This window comes from Phascolarctos cinereus, unplaced genomic scaffold (genome assembly GCF_003287225.1).
Source record: "Phascolarctos cinereus isolate Bilbo 61053 unplaced genomic scaffold, phaCin_HiC Scaffold_4;HRSCAF=312, whole genome shotgun sequence".
NCBI lineage: Eukaryota > Metazoa > Chordata > Mammalia > Diprotodontia > Phascolarctidae > Phascolarctos > Phascolarctos cinereus.
In genome coordinates this window covers 153,312,942-153,331,529 of record NW_027555847.1, presented here as the reverse complement: position 1 = coordinate 153,331,529, position 18,588 = coordinate 153,312,942, and the positions used below count along the sequence as shown (strand labels likewise).

Genomic DNA, 18,588 nt, shown 5'->3' with positions numbered 1-18,588 from the left:
TATCATATTTGTACTTCAGTGGATTCATGGAAATTCACATAATAACAGATTCTTAGAGTTGGCAATCCCTAACTGAAGAATAAGTCTTTGGGAAAACTTTTTTGACAAGTGACTGGTCTGTCTTAATTCATTGGCTAAGTTCTGGCTTTGGCAACAGAGGAGATGAGTTCCAAAGGGAGCTGGACCAGATGGTCTCTGAGATCTTGTCTAGCTCCAAATCTGTGATGCCATGATGAGATCCCTCAGAGAATTGTGATATGAACTCTCTGGTGATACATGTCAAGGGCGGGATTGGAATGTAAGCCTCCTGTCTCCAAATACAGAAGTCTATCCACTATGTAGGATTCCTAATGTTTATCCAGATGATAATACTGTTATAATCAGTGGTATTCTGGTAAATATTTAACACTTGGCTTTGGGGGGAGGAAAGAATGTATGCACCACACACTTTTAAGTTTAATCTGCATAATTTTGCTTTTTCCATCACTTTCTTAAGTCTAAACAATGAAGCAAACATTAAAACAAGCCCTGATTTGTAGCCTTTGCTGATATCTAAGGTGTAAATGCTTACACTGAAAATTTAACAATCAGCTCTCAAGAGGCTGTTGGAGCTGGCTTCAGCACACCTGGATTATAGTGCTAGTCTTATAATTATAGCACAACAATTTTTCATTAAAAGTTTGTGCTGTGTTAAAGAAAATAATGGACCTCGTGCCGATAAAGCAAATGAAAAGAATGAAATTGTCATTACTTTGAAATGGCATCATAATATCCCTGCAGGTCACTAATGATCATTGTCATCAAATTATAGAACTTGGGAGTTGGAAGGGACATTAGAATTCACCTGTTTAGCCCAGGGGTGGGAACCTGCAGCCTCGAGGCCACATGTGGCCCTCTAGGTCCTCAAGTGTGGCTGTTTGACTGAATCCAAACTTCACAGAACAAATCCCCTTAATAAAAGGATTTGTTCTGTAAAACTTGGAATCAGTCAAAAGGCTGCAGCCGAGGACCTAGAAGGCCACATGTTCCCCACCCCTGGTCTAGCCTAACCCCCTTACTTTTCAAAGGAGAAATCTGAGACCCAGAGGAGTGGGGTGACTTCCCCTAAGGACATATATCTAGTTAGTGTGAAGCCTAGGACTAGAATCTAAGTCACTATATCGGGTTGCCTTTCACCAAAAATTTATTCATTGCTTACTATGCCAGACTTATATGTTAACTGAGGATACGTGGAAGTTTAAGACATATACCAAGGGGCTTACAATCTAGATAAGGAAGCAGAATATAAATAAAGAAATAGCAATAAAAAGCATTATGTGATTGACTGAGAGGCAGCATGGCATAGTGGATAGAGAACTGGTCTCAGAGTCAAGAAATCCTGGGTTCATGTCCCATGTCTGACCCATAGAGGGTATGACCTTGGATAAGTTACTTAATCTCTAGTGATAGTTACTCTAGGGTAGACCATCAAACCTGAACCAAATTAAATTGTAATTGGGAAATGTTTAACAAAATAAATAAAAATACAATAAAACATAGATAATGTTAATTGGTGGTTTTCTAAGCTGGTATGCCTCTAATTTGTTTCTATTTGAGTTTGAGACCACTGCTATAGGGAAGTGTCTAGGACTGTAACTTGCAGAGAACGTGTTAACCTACACTGGTGGAGGGAATGCCTACACCTGGGAGTTCCCTATACCAATGAAATCACAGGTCTAGTCCTTCTCCTTCTATGAATGAATGTAAGGTCAGAAGTCATTTCCTGAAAGAGCTAATTCATCTATCAAAGCCAGCAATTTATTGTCTTCTTGCCTGATGAGCTCTAGCATCATATTTATCAAACCAGTAGAAAACAATTTCACTCAATGATGAGCCTATGAATTGTTATTTGGTACTGATATCTTGGAGTGTCCAGGCCACCAAGAAAGGGTTTTCTTTTCACAGGGAAGCGAATCTACATTTCAGACTGCCATTCCTTGAATGACGACTGGCTGGTCACCTTGGGGTGCCGTCATCCCCAGTCTCTCACTTTGCATCGCTGCCATGATGACATCCATGCCATCACTGATCGAGGATTAAAGCAGTTTTTTCACCACTGTAGTGAATCTCTCAAGGTATGATCCTTATGTACTGTGTTCATATCAGAGTTGGGACTTTTCAGAAGGGGATTCTATGGGCTTTAAAGGAGGGACTGTAGTGATTATCTCACCCATCGCCCTGCATTTTACAGATGAAGAAATGAAGGCCCAGAGAAATATAGTAACCTGTTCAAAATCACTTGGCTAGCAGATGGTCAAAGGAGTATTTGAACACAGGTCTTCAGTCCAAGTCCGTAACTCTAGCAACCATACCTCCCTCTTAAGCAATATTTATTCACCCTTTTAAGTCAATGTAATTCCAAGACTGTAAAAATCACTTTCCTATGTCTTAGTACTGACATCTTAAGTGGAAAAAAAATGATATATTCTCAGAGAAGCAGGTGTGAGCCATTTAAAAGAATGGCCAGGGTAGATGGACACCTTTAAATGGAGTCATGAAATCCTGGAATCTTAGCATCAAAATGGACCTCAAAGGTGACCTATGAACTCCAACTCTTACCTGATAAGATCATAGGTTTAGGGCAAGAAGGGCCCTTGAAGGCCTTCTTGTCCACCCACCCCTTTCATTTGGCAGATGAGGAAACTAAGTCCAAGAAACTGGAAAAATGCTTGCCCATAGGGAATAAGTGTCAGGGTTGAAATTTGAATCCAATGTCTATGACTCCCAATCCACTGGCCTTTCCCCTCAGCCACACTGACTTCCATGTAGTCCTTTTTGGTTTAGACTGGCTCATAGTAAGCACTTAAAAATGCTTTTTGGTTGACTGGATCTGTGCTTTCATTGGCGAAAGAAACTTCTTTGTTGAGGGAACTCCCTCCACTTTCATACCCTTTAGCAACTTACCTATAACTTAGTTTTAGAGAGTTACCTGAGGACTGAGAGGGTAAGGGATGTGATTGTGGTCACCCAGGTAGAGGTAGTATGTGTCAAAGGCTGGGCTTGAGTTCAGGTCTTCCTTTCTCTAAGGCTGACTCTCTCTTTGCTATACTATACTGTCTCCAGCTAGTCCCTACCTTCCCGTGACTTAGTGGAATACCTTGTGATTTTGTTATTAGGAACTGGTGTGGTTCTGGACTCATTGCATCAACCTCTGATTTCTGATATAACCATACAATGGGGTAAGAACCAAAAAGGGAAGAAAAAAAGAGCCACAAGGGGAAAAGAAAATTAACCTTGCTCCAGGACTGGCTGGTGTGTCAGTGAATCATTATGTTAACTTTGAGAAGTCAGTCAACTTTTTTTTTTTTTGCCATCAATCCTTCATTCAGACACTTTTGTCTCTTAGAGTTCTAGGCTAGCCATTTTTAAAGCCTGACCAATTTCTAGAAAGTATTGGAGGAAGTTCAATCAAATCTGCAAATATGGATAGCAAGCATCTACTGGGGACAAAGCACTGTGTTAGGTGCTAGAACTTTGACTTATTTTTTCCAACTTTTTTTATGAAATGAAAAGACCTTTTGCCTTAAAAACATCCCTTTTCAAAGATTTACATTTAATAACTGACATTTATGTGTTTTCAAACTGTTTTATGTGAATTATCTCATTTGAACCTTACAACAACCTTGTGAGACAGCTGCTACTACTATTCTCATTTTGCAGATAAAAACAACTGAGGCTTAGAGAGGTTAGGTGATCTGCTCAGGGTTGCATAGGTAGTGTCAAGTAGGGTTTAAACCCAGATCTTTCCGACTTCAAATTTGATGTGTCAGACACATTTCGTCATTATCCATAGGATATCAGAACATAGTTTATCAGTTCCTATACTTAGAGCTGGAAGAGATCCCTGAGCTCATCTACTTCAGTCCCCTCTTTGGACAGAAGAGGAAACTGAAGCCAAGAAGGCTAAAGTGTTTTGCCTAAGGTGGTTATGCTTCAGATAATTGCAAACCCCTTTTATTTTTCTTTTTAAATCTTGCAGAAAGATGTCATGATTTTGCAAATATTAAAAAAAATAACTTGGAGACAGATACCAAGATCTTTTCGGCGGCTGCTGTTGTCATGTATGGATATATACGGAGGCATTATGCACATGTTTATAGTTATGCACACATGACTGAATGTTTACAAGTGTACACATGATCTGTTTACTGCTATGAATATCTGCATGTGTGTTTACATATATGTATACCCTATGTTGGTATATTGTGTACATATAAGCATGAGAGGCTTGGGACAGTGGATAAAGGGTTGCATACAAAGTTAGGAATTCTGGAATTCAAATCCTGCCTCTGACACATACTCCCTATGTGGTCATGGACAAGTCACTCACCTTTGAGAGTCCCAGAAAACTCTCAAGATCATGGAAATTCAGGGCTGAAAGAGATCACGGAGGCCATTTAGTCCAACCTATGCTTTATACATGACAAGTGGTCATAAAGCCTTTGCTTGAAGATCCCCAGTGAGGAGCAACCTCCTGCTTCCTCTTTTAGAAAGTTTTTCCTTACCCCAGGAAGGCAGCACGATATAGTAGGGAGAACTTTGGCTCTGGAGTCAGACGATCTTGGTTTAAATCTCGGCTTTTGCAATCCACTATCTATGTGAGCTTAGGTAAGTCATTTGGGCCATCTCTTCAGGCCTCAATCTCCTCATCTAAATTAGGGCTACTCACTGCAGCCAGCAGAAGAAGGGCTCCCTGAGTTCAAAAAGATTAAAAAGGAGTAGAAGTGTTCAATTTTTTTTACCTGTTTCCATTCCTTCATTTGATGACAAATGTCTCTCCAGTTGGGTGACTGTGTGGTAACCTTGAACTCACACTCTGGAGAGAGAAGAGGAAACCTATGCATAAGATTTATATGTCAAAAAGAGATTTATTGACAGCTATTTTTTACAGCTGGCTGGAGATGGGAGTGGAATGCTGTGGGCTTCCAAATTGGCATCCAGAATTGGTGATGATATGGCAGTTCCCTAAATGGGGTCGATGGTCAGTCCAAAGATGGTTTCTCAGCTTTCTCTTTTTGTACAGGAAAAGCCCCTTCTTTGACATATGTCAGAGAGGTGCCCTCCTTTTGTTTTTGCTTCCAGTACAGTGATTGGTGAGGAGTAAAGTGTTGTCTGCTATTGCTGCCTTCAGATCTATACTTCAGGATCTTTGCCTACAGTAAATGGTTGAGGTGGATGACAGTATGAAATTAGAATATTCCTTGTTTTATTTAAGGTTAGCTAATGGAGGAGTGTGAAGGGCCTTATCTATGATGACAGGGCCCAGACAGACACTTTATCCATGAGGTTATTATTGGGAAAAGTGGGGAGAACTTCTTGGCTGGTTATAGGGATGAAAGCAGAAAGCAAGAGAGTGTTAACACTTAGAAGATTTATACCAATCATGTGGCAAGTTCCGGGAGAATAGCCTTGGGTTATTCTGTCAAGTGAGAAATCACTCAGGTGCTTTTGGGCTTTTCCTTTAGGATTCTAAATATGAATGCTGGAGCATAAACTAAAACAAAAAGAGCATTAACAAGGTCCTACTCATTAGTATTTTTATGCTTGTGAATATTCTATAGATGCAATTAATTTGCATTTCTCAGAGTGAGAAAGGATAGCACTTTTATTTATAAAATTGTTCAAAAGTGAAACCATATTCTTATACACATAATATAAAAAAGACAGATGTAACTACAGAGATCAGGCATTATGGTAAACATCATAACAGTTAAAGTTTTATTGGCCCTATTATATAATCTAAGCTGTTAAATTACAGGTGAGTTGCTAATCTTATCACTGAAGAGAATGACTGGTCCAGACCAATATAAAGTGTATGTGTGTATGTGTGTGTATGTTTGTGTGTATAGATGTCTGTCTAGGCCTAGACAGTCTCACAGGACTTGGCATTGTAGATCTGAAGTTGGCAAACTATGGCCCATAGGCTAAATCTGTTCTACCATCTGTTTTTGTATGGGCCCGCAAGCTAAGAATGAAAGTATTATTTTTGTATGTGGGCCATATAAAAAGAGGCAGTGGGCTGGATTTTTGGCCCATGGGCCAAGGAGTTTGTCAACCTGTATTAGAAAATGAGACTTTGTTCAATTCCTTTGTTAGTTCACCTTGTGTTTTCTCCCCTTTGCCCTATGTGTATGTAAATGTTTATATATATATATATATATATATATATATATATATATATATATATATATGCATATTGTGTTTATAAATCTAGCTATATATAGATACACATATGGATATTTATATGCACAAAAATTTACCGTGACAAGATAACCCAACAATTTTCCTGATGTATTCATTCTTTTAATTAAGAGCCCTTAAAGTACAGAAATTACTGTAGTCACAATGAAATAAAAGACACATTGAGGTTGTATTTGGTGGATTGCTGTTCACCAGCCATCGCAACATTTAACTTTCTGTTTGCCTGACTCCTTTTAAGTCCAGATGATTTCTTCATGTCAGATAAGCATTTGGTATTCCAGCAGCCTGAAACAACAATTTCAGTTATGCTGCTGCATACCCCTTACAGATATGATTTTTAATAGCAGTAAATCCACAGAGATATTTAACAGCGAATTGGAAAAGTAGTATAGACTGCCTCCCTCCCCTATAGTTAAGTGTTCCATCATTAGGTTTAACACATTGTTTTGAATATTTGTATTTATAGCTATCTATATACATACATACATACATACATATTACAAATATGCCTCTGAAAAGCACAGTTTGAGAGGCAATCCAAGATAGAGTTTTTTGAGTAGTCGATGAGGCTTAATATTAGTTGGAGTTCCTAGATTAAGATCTGAGGAGTACAGAGGGGGTATTTGCTTCTTGTTGACATTCATGGATCAATTATTGTGTAAATACTGGATTCTTTTCTTTACAATAGCAAAAGATACACTCTAGAACTATGTAAGCATGACATGCATTGAAGGGTCCTTTTCAGCTTGTATCAACATCAAGTTGTCTTTAGAAATACCTTATAATGCACTCTAGTCTTTTAAGAAGCTTAGAGTGATAGAAATGTTTTAAGATGGAATAAAACTCAGAGATTTTCTAGTCCTACCCTTTCATTTTAGAGAGAGGAATCTGAGTCTCAAAGAAGTGAGTGAAATCATTTGCCCAGGTTCACATAGCTACTTAATGGGAGAGCTGGGAGTGGACTGAACTTTCAGTCCAGTAAACTTTAACTATAACTTGTGCTAGGCCAAATCCATCTAATGAGAGTTTATTTAGCATTTACTATGTGCGTAAAGCTCTGGATTTGGATTGGGGGGATACGAAGGCAAGATGGAATGATCCATGACTGAAGGGAGCTTATGTTCTACTGGGAGTATGTAGTATGTAAATAGATTGGACAAGTCACTTAAATTCTATGAGTTTTAGTTTCCTTACCTGTAAAATGGGGATAATAATAGCACCTACCTCACATGGTTATTGGGAAGATCTAGTGAAATAATGTATGTAAAGTATTGTGCAAATTTTAAAATGCAAATGCCAACAATTGTTATATAGCGCTTTGAAAACTTTTTTTTTGCATATTACATATTCAATGAGTCCTCACAGCAACCCTATTCTCCCCCATTGTACAGATAAATAAACTGAGGCAGACAGTGGGTAAGTGACTTCTTCAGGGTTGCATGGCTGTCTGAGGTGGTATTTGAACTCAGATCTTCCTGACTACAGGTCCAGTATTATGCCACCTAGCCACTCCTTGTTGTTATTACACAATAATTTGAAATGGAAGGGAGAGAGCTTTACCAACTAAGGGACAAGGAAGCTTCTTACAGGAGAAGCCATTGGAGCTGAACCTGACAGAAGCTTAGAATTCTAAGGAAGAAGGAAGTGCATCCCAAGTATAAGGGCTCTTAGGCATGAGCCTCAACAAAGGTGTAGAGACTGCAGGTGATGGGTTAAGTTGTGGGAGCAACACTAGTCTAGTTTGGTCAGAAAACAGACCACGTGAAGGGGAGGAATGTGCAGTAAGCCTTGAAACGTAGGGCTGGAGAGAGATCGTCAAGGGCTTTAAATGCCAAGCTGGATTCTGAGTTAGTATTTTATCTTAGATTAGCTTGTCCTTCAGGAGAATTTTATCAGACCACTAGCATCATGCTGATAAAATGAAATGGGGCTGACTCACCTACTGCAGAAAGGTTTATTGGGGGGAAGATTTAGAGAGGGAAAGCAAAGAACAGTTTGCTCTCCTCTCATGAAGATAGGCTCATTCTATGCAGCAGCTGCCTCTCAGGCACAGGTTGTCCTACAGCACAAAACAACACCATGCTTTCTGTAAAAGATAGATTCCTGAAATCCTGAATGCAAAAGAAAAAATTTGTAAATGAAACCCTATTCTAAATACACTTGGGGAAGCTTGTTATTTGAAGGAATTTTGTTACAAAGTTATTCATGCATGAGCATTTATTAAAGCACTTAGCTATATTGGACACTGTGCTAGGCACTGGGGGAGATAAGGAGGGGATAACATGAAATAAAACAAGTGAAGGGAAGAGAAGTGGACCTAAGGGGAAATAACATTAGATGTGGTCCCTCTGCTCAAGGTACCTACAGTCTAGTGGGGAAAAGTGATGCCAATCTGGCTCAGTGTAATACATGACAAATATATTAGAGGGTTATAAAATCAATTAAATAAGCGCTTAACAAGTTCCTGTGTGCTAGGCACTGGGCTAAGTTATGGAAATACAAAGTCAAAAATGCAATAATACCTACCTTCAAGAAGCTTACATTTTTTTTGTGGGGAGACAAAATATGTTTATACTTATATAAGTATATATATATATGTGTGTATACATATATATATATATGTATATATATATATATGTTTGTGTAGCTATACACACATATATACAAAGGAATTTGGAGTGGAGAAGAACATTATCAACTGTGGGAATCAAGAAAGGCTTCATATAGTAGGTAGCCCTTGAGTTTTGAAGGAAACAGAAGGTTTTAAAATGTGGAGGTAATGAAGGAATATGTTCTAGGCATGGGATCAGGAGGTGGAGGGGAGCACATAGCAAGTATATATGAAGAGTTCAAAGAAGTATGGAAAGACATATGAATTGATGGAAAGTGAAGCATAACCTGGGCAAAGCATGGAGTGGTGAGAGTGTAGTGAATGTCTGACAGGACAGGAGAGAGGTGAGCTGTTTGATTTTGCTATACAGTGAATTAAGTACCCCCCCCCAGTTTTTTATAAATGTGAATTAGGGTATTGGGCTTTGCTTAAGGAAGGTATTACCTCTAGCCCCAGCAAGGGTCATAGCTGAAGTCTACCAGCTGCTTATTTTTTGCAAAGTGATTAGTTTGGTATCCCATCACCTTCAAATTCAGCTTGCCCCTGCTACATTTCATACCTGTTAGAAAGGTCCATGAGGGGTGGCCAAGGAGGTATTTGATTTGGGAACAAATCTGGGAGAATGTATCTTCTCCTTTTTACCTGGGAAAACATGCTGCTTATACACTCCTAGATTTTGAGGGGAAGATTTGAGGTGACAAATAAAGTATATAACAGGCTGAGTTAGTGCCTAGAGCACACTACTGTCATTTAGTCAGCAGGTATTTGCAGAGCATCCATCCATCCACCCTGGGCACATTGCCATCTGCCCAACCGCTGCTTCCCTTCAGGACTTGAGTTGTCCCTATTGCTGAGTCAGTGAGCCTAATGTACACAGACAGTCCTGGGTGAGTTAATGAGTCAGTTAACTAGCATTTATTAGGCACCTACTATGTGCCAGCTGCTGAGGACACATAGAAAGACAATCCCTGTTCTCAAGAAGCTCACAGTTTAAGGGAGCAACATGACATACAGACAGCTGTACAAATAGGATATATACAAAGTAAGCTGGAGATAAACTCAGAGAGAAGGTCCTAAGATGGAGGAGGACAGAGAAGGGTGGACAGAGGGACTTCAGCTGAGAATGAAAAGGAAGGCAGGAAGGCTAGAAGATACAGATGAGCATTTATGCACTCCAGACAGCTTGCTGAAAGCCCTGCCATGCCTATCTCCCGTGTCCTTTTCCCTTTCTGCTTCTTGATCTAGGAACAGTAATCAAATCAATACAATAACTTCTGGGAAAAGTGTGATAGCTGATTACCCTGTGGCTTTATTCAGCATTTCTATGATTCCCCGGACAAAAACTCCTTTTGCCAGCCACCATTTCCTTATATTTTGTTATTTCCCTCTTTACAGTGTAAGCTCCCTGAGGATAGGGTGGTATCACATTCATAATTAGGTTCTGGAACCTAACATAGTATCTGACAAAAGTGTGGAACCAATACTTTCATTAATTTATTTATCCATTCATTCATTCACTATATCCCCAGTATATACTATAAGATTCCTGAATCCCTATTCATTGAGAAATGACTAAACAAATTGTGGTACTTGAATATAATAAAATATTTCTATGTGTACAAAACTATGAAGAATTCAGAGAAGTATGGGAAGACATATACATTTTTGGAAAGCGAAGAAGACAGAAATAGGAAAACAACATGTACATTGATTATAACAGTGTAATTAGAAAGAACAAAACCCCCTAGAATGCTGTATACTTATAATGATTGAGCTTATCTCTGAGGAAGAGATAAGAGAAATTACATCTCTTTATTCTTTGTAGAAGTGTGGGACTATGTGTATGAAATATCACACAGACCTTTAGATGCTATTTGATATGTTGGCTAGTTGTGTTGGCCTACTTATTTTTCTTCCTTTTTATTTTTCTTCCTTTTTATTTTTCTTCCTTGCATACAGGGTATGACTCTCTGGATAGGGGCATGGTTATGGATATATTTGGAAATTGAGATGTTCATTAGAAAATGTGTGACAACTCCTTGAGGCCAGAGGTTCTTTCTCTCTCTTTTTCTTGTATCCCTAGCACCTAGAACAGTGCCTGGTAGTCGATCAGACAACACGCATTTATTGAACACCTATTATATGTCAGACACTGTGTTAAACACTTAGAGACAACATGAAAACAACTATGTAGACACAGGATATACACAAGGTAAATTGGAGCTAATTAACAGCAGGAAGGCTTTAAGGGGGATTGGGAAGGCCTTGTTGTAGAAGGTGGAATTTTACCTGGGGCTTGAAGGAAGCCGAGGAAATCAGGAGGCCGGGATGAGGGAGAGAATTCCAGGCATGAGGGACAGCCAGTGAAAATACACTCAGGAGATAGAGTACCTCGTGTGAAAAATAGCAATGAGGCCAATGTGAGTGAATCACAGAGTCGCTGGGGGTGAATAAGACATGAGAAAATTAGAAAGGAAGGAGGGGGGGCCTTGAACACTAGACAGAGGGTCTTATGTTTGATCCTGGAGGTTGAGTGGGGCCCATTGGAGTTTGAATGGGAAGGTGGGGTGGTGGTAACATGGTCAAATCTTTGGTTTAGGAAAAATAATTTGATAGTGGAGTGGAGGATGGATTGTAGTAGGGACATACTTGAGGCAAGAAGACGAAGCAGTATACTTATTTAGGCTGATTTAGGTGATAAGGGCCTGCACCAGGGTGTTGGTGGTATCAGAAGAGAAAAAAGAGGTTATATTCTAGAGATGTTACAAAAGTAAAACTGAAAAGACTTGGCAATTGATTATATCTGGGTGAGGGATAGTGAGGGGTTGATGATGATACTAGCTTGTGTGCTGAGGTGACTTGAAGGATGGTGACACTCGCCATAGTAATAGGAAAGTTAGGAAGGGGAAGGGTTTTTGGAAAAGATAATGTGTTAGTTTTGGTGACCTTGAGTTTAAGATATCTATGGGACATCTAGTTCAAGATGTCCAATAGACAGAGATGCTGTACTAGAGGTTAGGAGAGTGGTTAGTACTGGATAAGAACATCTGAGAATCAACAGTATAGAAATGATAATTGAATCCATGAGAGCTACTGAATTCGTCTAGCACAAAGGTTTCAAATTTCTTACTAAACATCTTAGTTTTATAAGTTTGTGTCACTCAAAATTCAAGGTATAGTTCAATGGGCCCAGAATCTCATCAATACAAGTATTCTCTTCAAGGGGGTTGATCACAACCCTTTGTGATTGTTGGGGGTGGGAAAGAAATTATTGAATACTCAATCAAGTGTCACAAACTGTAATTAACAAAAGAGTTCAGAAAAGGAGATATCAGTGAGCATTGAAATAGGAATATGGACTCATAGAATCATAGATATAGAACTGGAAGGGTCGTTAGAGGTCATTGAGCTCATTTTCCTTATTATGCAGATGAGGAAACTGAAGCTCAGAATTGTGACTTGACCAAGGTCACAGAGACAGTAAGTGACACAACCAGGATTTGAACTTGCTTGTCAGATTCCAAATCAGTCTCTGTTGAACCATCTTCACTTTCATAGATGGCTTCATGGAAGAGGGTGGGTTTGGCCTTGAAGAATTGAATTGAATTAGTCAAACAGGGGAGGGAATCCAAGAGGAAAATGAGAGAACACCTTCTTGCATACTAAATTCCAGGGAAATAAATGGTCTTACTTGAGAAAAAAATGAGATTATTTTTCTTTAGCATCCTATGGAGCATACTCTTCTCTAGAAAACATTATATACATAGTTTTGAGAGTATATTTGTATACTGTAATGTATTTAATTACTATGCTTTTGCTCTATCAGGATCTTTGAAAAAGGGACAAGTTTTTTAAACAGTTGAAACGATAGCTTTTATTAGCAACCTTCCTCCTCTCTCACTTGTATGTATATTTAGGTATTCTTTATCTATCTGCTACTCCTTTATTTCTCTCTTCCTTTTTTGTACTTTTAGCCAAGCTTACAGCAAGTGTTTATAAAGCTAACACCTATCAATAATGATAGCATAGTGGTGGCAAAGAATTGGAAATTGAGAGGATGCCCATTAACTGAGAAATGGTTGAGTGAATTGTGGTATATGATTGTGATGGAATACTATTATACTATAAGAAATGATGAGTGGGACGGTTTTAGAAAAACCTGGGAAGATATATATAAAGTGTTGCAAAGCGGAATGAACAGAACCAGGAGATCCTTGTATAGAGTAACAGCAATGTTATAATGATGATGAATTGTAAATGACTTAGCTACTCTGATCAATACAGTGATCCAAGACATTTCCAAAGGACTTCTGATGAAAAATGCTATCTTCCTCCAGAGAGAGAACCCGTGAACTTGGGAATAAATTGAAGTGCAATTTTCTCATTATCTTTATTTTTTGTGACATGGTTAATATGGAAATGTTTTACATGATTTCACATGTATAACCGATATATTGTTTGCCTTCTAAGTGGGTGAGAGAGGAGGTGTAAGGAGGGGAGAATTTGGAACTCAAAATTTTTGAAAAAACAATGTTAAAATTAAAAAAAATGATAGCTTAGACCAGTGGTTATCAAATTTTTGGTCCCAGGATCCTTTTATAGTCTTAAAATATTTAGGACCCCCAAGTTTTGTTTGTGTAGGTTATATCTATATCCACTATATTAGAAATTAGCCCTTATTCTTGTTTGTGAACTTCAAATTTTATTTATCTGATCGCAATCTTTTATAATTCCCTCTTTCCTTAACCCTTATGACCCTAACCTCTCTTCTTTGTCCTCATTGTAATCTGTGTTCTCTCTACCTTTTAGGTCTTTCCTGCACTATCACCCGGTATGGGCTACACTCTCCTCCTTTTTCTGTCTTGGTCCTTAAGGGAACCAATTCAGTTGTGCACTTTCCTCACCTCTCAAATCCCTTGCCCTCTTGTACTACTAAGCCTCTGTTGCTCTCTTCATTGATCTCCTTTGCTCCTATTCATTTGTTGCCTGAGTTGAAAGAAAAACTAAAACTGAGATGACTTGGGTCCACCATGGATTTATGTTACTGTTCTCATTTAGGTCCTCACTGCATCCAGGTAAGCATTTTATTCTTTCTTAATCAATTCCAACTCAACACAGGAGACATTTCAAAGTTTGTGGTCTCTCCTCAAACCTCCAGTGGCACTCTTTCCCCTCACCTTCTTTGCTGACATCCTTGCCTCATACTTCAGACACACATACACACACATACATACACACACACACACACACACGTGCACACAAATTGAGGGCATTCACTAAGAGCATTGTTTTTCACTTTTTTCTCATCTCAAATCACTCATATCTTTCACTATTTCCTTCACTACAATGTATGATCTTCTTACTATAAAGGCTTACTTAGTTTTTCTCATGCCTTGACATTTCCACTCTTATTTCTATGTCTTTGCTCTGGCTGTTCACCATACCAGGCATTCTATCTCTCTTTCCTCTGCCTCTTAGTTTTCAAATACAAAATACAGCTTCAAACCCTGTCTTCTCCAGGAGACCTTTCTAGGTTGCACCAGCTGCTAGTATGTTCCCCCTTTAGATTACTGTCCATCTACTCTTCATCCTCTATGTACCTGGTTATTTATACGTTGTTCTTCCTCTCCCTCCCATCCCCGGGGTTGTGTGAACTGGGTGAGGGCACGGACAGATTTTTTTTTTGCGCCTTTCCTTCCTGTTCCTAGCGTTTAGCACTATGTCTGGCACAGTGTAACAATAAGTGTTGATGGACTAAGTTGAGTACAGTCGAGGAAGATTGCTGGGCATAAGAATTTGATAGTTGAACATTTTAGATATGTTAGGAGATTCTCATAGCTACATTAAAAATGACTAATACTTTTTAGTAGGGGCGGTGGCACAGTGGATAGAGTCCAAGGTCTGGAGTCAGGAGGACCTGAGTTCAAATATGGCCTTAGACATTTACTAGCTGTGTGACCCTGGGCAAGTCACTTAACCCTGTTTACCTCAGTTTCCTCATCTGTGAAATAAAGGAAATGGCAAAGCACTCCAGTATCTCTGCCAAGATAACCCACAAAGGGATCATGAAGAGTCAGACATAACTAAAAACCACTGAACAACAACAAACCTGCCTTTGGGTAGGGACAATGCAAAAATTAAACTCTGGCTTTGGCGACAGTGTAGACGAGTTCAAATTATGGCTTTGTCACTTCCTATGTTACCTTAAGCAAGTAACTCGACCTTTCTGGCCTCATTTTTCTCTTTGCCAAGAAAACTCCAAAAGGGGTCACAAAGAGTCAGACACAACTGAAAATGACTAAACAACAATAATACATTTCAGTAAAATCCAAGACTAGGTCCAGTTTCATGAAGACAGGGACTGCTCTGTGTGTGTGTGTGTGTGTGTGTGTGTGTGTCTGTCTGTATGTGTGTGTGTCTGTATGTGTGTGTGTGTGTTTATTTCCCTATCACCTTGCCAGAGCTGTTAGAAGCTATTAGCTTTTAATAGCTATTTTTTGTAACAGAAGAGAACAAAATAGAATAGAATATGAAGATGGACAAAATAAAGACAGAGCTATTTCCAAATTGGCAAGTCCTGGCAAGAGTGATGAGATTATTTAAATACTGTGGATACAGTGAGACTGTTTATAAAATAGCCCAGAGGTGGGAGGGTGAGCATCAGCCCTAGCTTGTGGCCCCTAACGGTTCTGCCTACTTGGTAGCATGGTAATTGTCTGTCCTCAGTAAAATGCCAAGAAACCAAAAATAGTCTGTAGTGAATCCAGCAGTTAATGCAATTGTCAGAGAAAGAATATGCCCCTATTTGCCCTTCTCATTGGTATTATGTCCCAAGGCAAAAATCCTCTGTGTTTGTAAATATGTCTGTATGTATAAACATGGAAGATAAATATATAAACACACATATATGTATATGTTTATATTGCACACTCATACATATGTATATCTATATTTACATACAAGCCAGGGGAAATGTATTTCTCTTCCAAATATCCGTTATTGTAAACATTGCAGCTGAGACACCGAATGCTCCTATGTGATAGAGGTGCTGACATGTTGGGTAAATGGCTTGTTGAATGTATTATATTTTAATTTCATTTCAGGAGGATTCAGCGTGGAAGGTTACTCAGCGTTCTTCCTTGCAGAGGTAGAATCTGTACCCTTTGGGCTATGAAAGGGAGACGAGAGCTAAGGAAGGATGGGAATGAATGTGTTTTGCCATTTCCCTTCCAAATGTCAGTGTCTTCTTATCTGGGAGGAGACTGTTACAGCATCGAGGTGACAAGTACAGATAAGTGTTATCATTAAATTAGGACATTAGTGGGAAAGCTTCTTGGTATTATTAACATGAAAGCCATCAGGAGTCTATAAGTGGGATTTGCTTCAGTAGGTAGTGGCTAAAAAATTCACTGCAACCTTATCAGGGCCTTGACTAGCAGCATAGTAGTTATATAACTCCATGAATTTAGTGTATTTCCCAAAAAGAAGGACATTTTTTTCCCTCCAAATCTTTGGAAGCCAAAATGAGTATTCAGAAATATTAGTCTTTGGTTACTTTTTTTTTTTGTCCAAATGAGTGGCTTGTTTTGGCACCACCTAAACTTCAGTACAAGGAAGGAAAATCCTGTCTAAGAATATATTGCAAATGACCTCTCTGATAATGTAACATAGTTTCCCCACTAATGTCATACTTTAATGATAAAATTTATCTGTCCTTGTCGCCACCCTGCTCTAACAGTCTCCTCCCAGATAAGAAAACTTTAGACTTCTCAGCTTTACTGTTGGCGATGATTGGCATTTTGTAAACATCTGACTTCTACTGGAGTTAGTTTTCAAGAAGAGACTGTCTCTTTGGCCACTTAGTTTGATATTGACCATTGTCTGGGCTCCCCCGGGTCACTTTTTCCTCATTCCACATTCCCATTGGAGGATTGCCTTTATTTTGGACATGGTTTCATCTTTGCGTGTTATATCATTTCTAAGCTTTGTAAAGTATTCCACTGGAAATGCATAAGAAAGAAGATAACTACAGAGAATAAGTGAGGTTCAGGGCAGGGTATTTTCAATCCCAGCATTATTCTAGAACTACCCCCTAGGGTTATTCAGCACCTAGCTAGAGATAAGAAGTCAATGAACTGAGACACATAAAATGTCTTCACTGTTTTGAAAAGGCACATTAATAAAAGTTAGACATCAATACTTTTGCCTTGGGCTAATTATGATTGTTCTCAATTTCTATAACTATGTCTGTAAGGTAGATAAAAATGAAATAGCATCTGTATTTTTAAATAAGTCATCTCCTTTTGAAGATTCCTCTGCCCCTTTAACATTCCGGTCTGTCAGAGGACCTTACAAAAATCTTCAACCTTTCTCAGTTTTCCTGCCTGAGGACAGTTGTCAACTCTGCTTTCCTCTTTGATTCCTTATTCCCGTTCCTTTTCATTCTCCCTTCTTTTCTCAACATAATGCAGACTCACACAGAATCTCAGAATCGAAAGTGATCTCATTCAGTCCAATCCATAATAGAATAAAAGTCCTTTCCAAAACACATCAAACAATCTAGCCTCTGTTTAAAGACTTTTCGTAAATAAGATCCCACTGCTTTCCAAGGCAGCCCATTTCCAATATTAGATAGCTCTAATTATTGGTATGCTTTTCCTGACATCAAGCCTAAATTTTCTTCTCTGCAACCTTTGCCCTTTGCTTTTCCTTCTGGCCTGGTGGGCCCGGTAGAACGTGTCTAATCTCTCGTCTTCATGAGGACCCTCCAAATACTTGGAGATAGAGAACATGTCCCCTCTCATCTTCTTTTCTACGGGGTAAGCATCTCCATTTCCTTCAGCTGATCTTTTTATGGCACAATCCTGAGGCCGTTTATCAATATCTTTCCTAAAACTTGTCACCTATCCCTGATGCTTTGTTATTGTTGTTCAGTCACTTCAGTTGTTTTAACTCTTCGTGATCTTATTGGGGTCTTCTTGGCAAAGATACTGGAGTGGTTTGCCATTTCCTTCTCCAGCTCATTTCATAGATGAGGAAAGTGAGGCAAACAGGGGTAAGTGACTTGCCCAGGGTCACAAGCAAGTAAGTGTCTGAGGCTGGATTTGAACCCTTGAAAATGAGTCTTCCTGATTCTAAGCCCAGTGCTCTATCTGCTGTACCACCTAATTACCCATTGTTTTAGATATGGTTTAACCAGGACAGAGTAAATGTAACTATTCCGTCCCTTGCCTGGGCACTCTATCTCTCTTAATGAGCCTGTAGATCACATTAGCTTTTTGCAGCTTCCACACCAAACTCTTCACTTGCATTGACCCACTAGTTAACCAAAGCTCCCAAATCTTTTATATAGGAATATTTTTTTCTAGCTGTGCCTCCTCCATCTTATACTTATTAAGTTGATTTTTGTAACTAAAGTATGAGGTTTTATAGTTATTGTTAATAAATTTGATATTAGCTTTGGCCCATGGCCCCAGTTTTTTGGATCCTGATTGTATTCCACACCGTAGCTCTTCATCTCAGCTGTGTGTCATCCTCAGATTTGATCAAAATCCTGTGTGCTTGGATTTTGGCCTCATAATGGCTTCTGGGTTCTACCTACTCCAAGGTAGCCTGTTATGCTGCCCAGATAATTTTCCATCTTTCCAAGTCTTTCTCTTGCTCACAACCCTCTAATGGTTTCCCATCACTATGTGGATCAAATATTCCAAATTTTTCCTGCAAATATGCCCACTATT

The 18,588-nt window shown here is 39.0% G+C and overlaps 1 protein-coding gene across 2 annotated transcripts in view; it reads left to right on the top strand.

Moving 5' to 3' along the window:
* Nucleotides 1–18,588, top strand: part of LOC110194586 (uncharacterized) — a 186,410-nt gene that overhangs the window by 78,717 nt on the left and 89,105 nt on the right. For both annotated transcript variants that reach the window (XM_020967006.2, XM_020967010.2), the window contains exon 7: nt 1,945–2,114. In XM_020967006.2, coding sequence (XP_020822665.1) covers nt 1,945–2,114 — 170 coding nt within the window. The remainder of the gene's footprint in view (nt 1–1,944; nt 2,115–18,588) is intronic.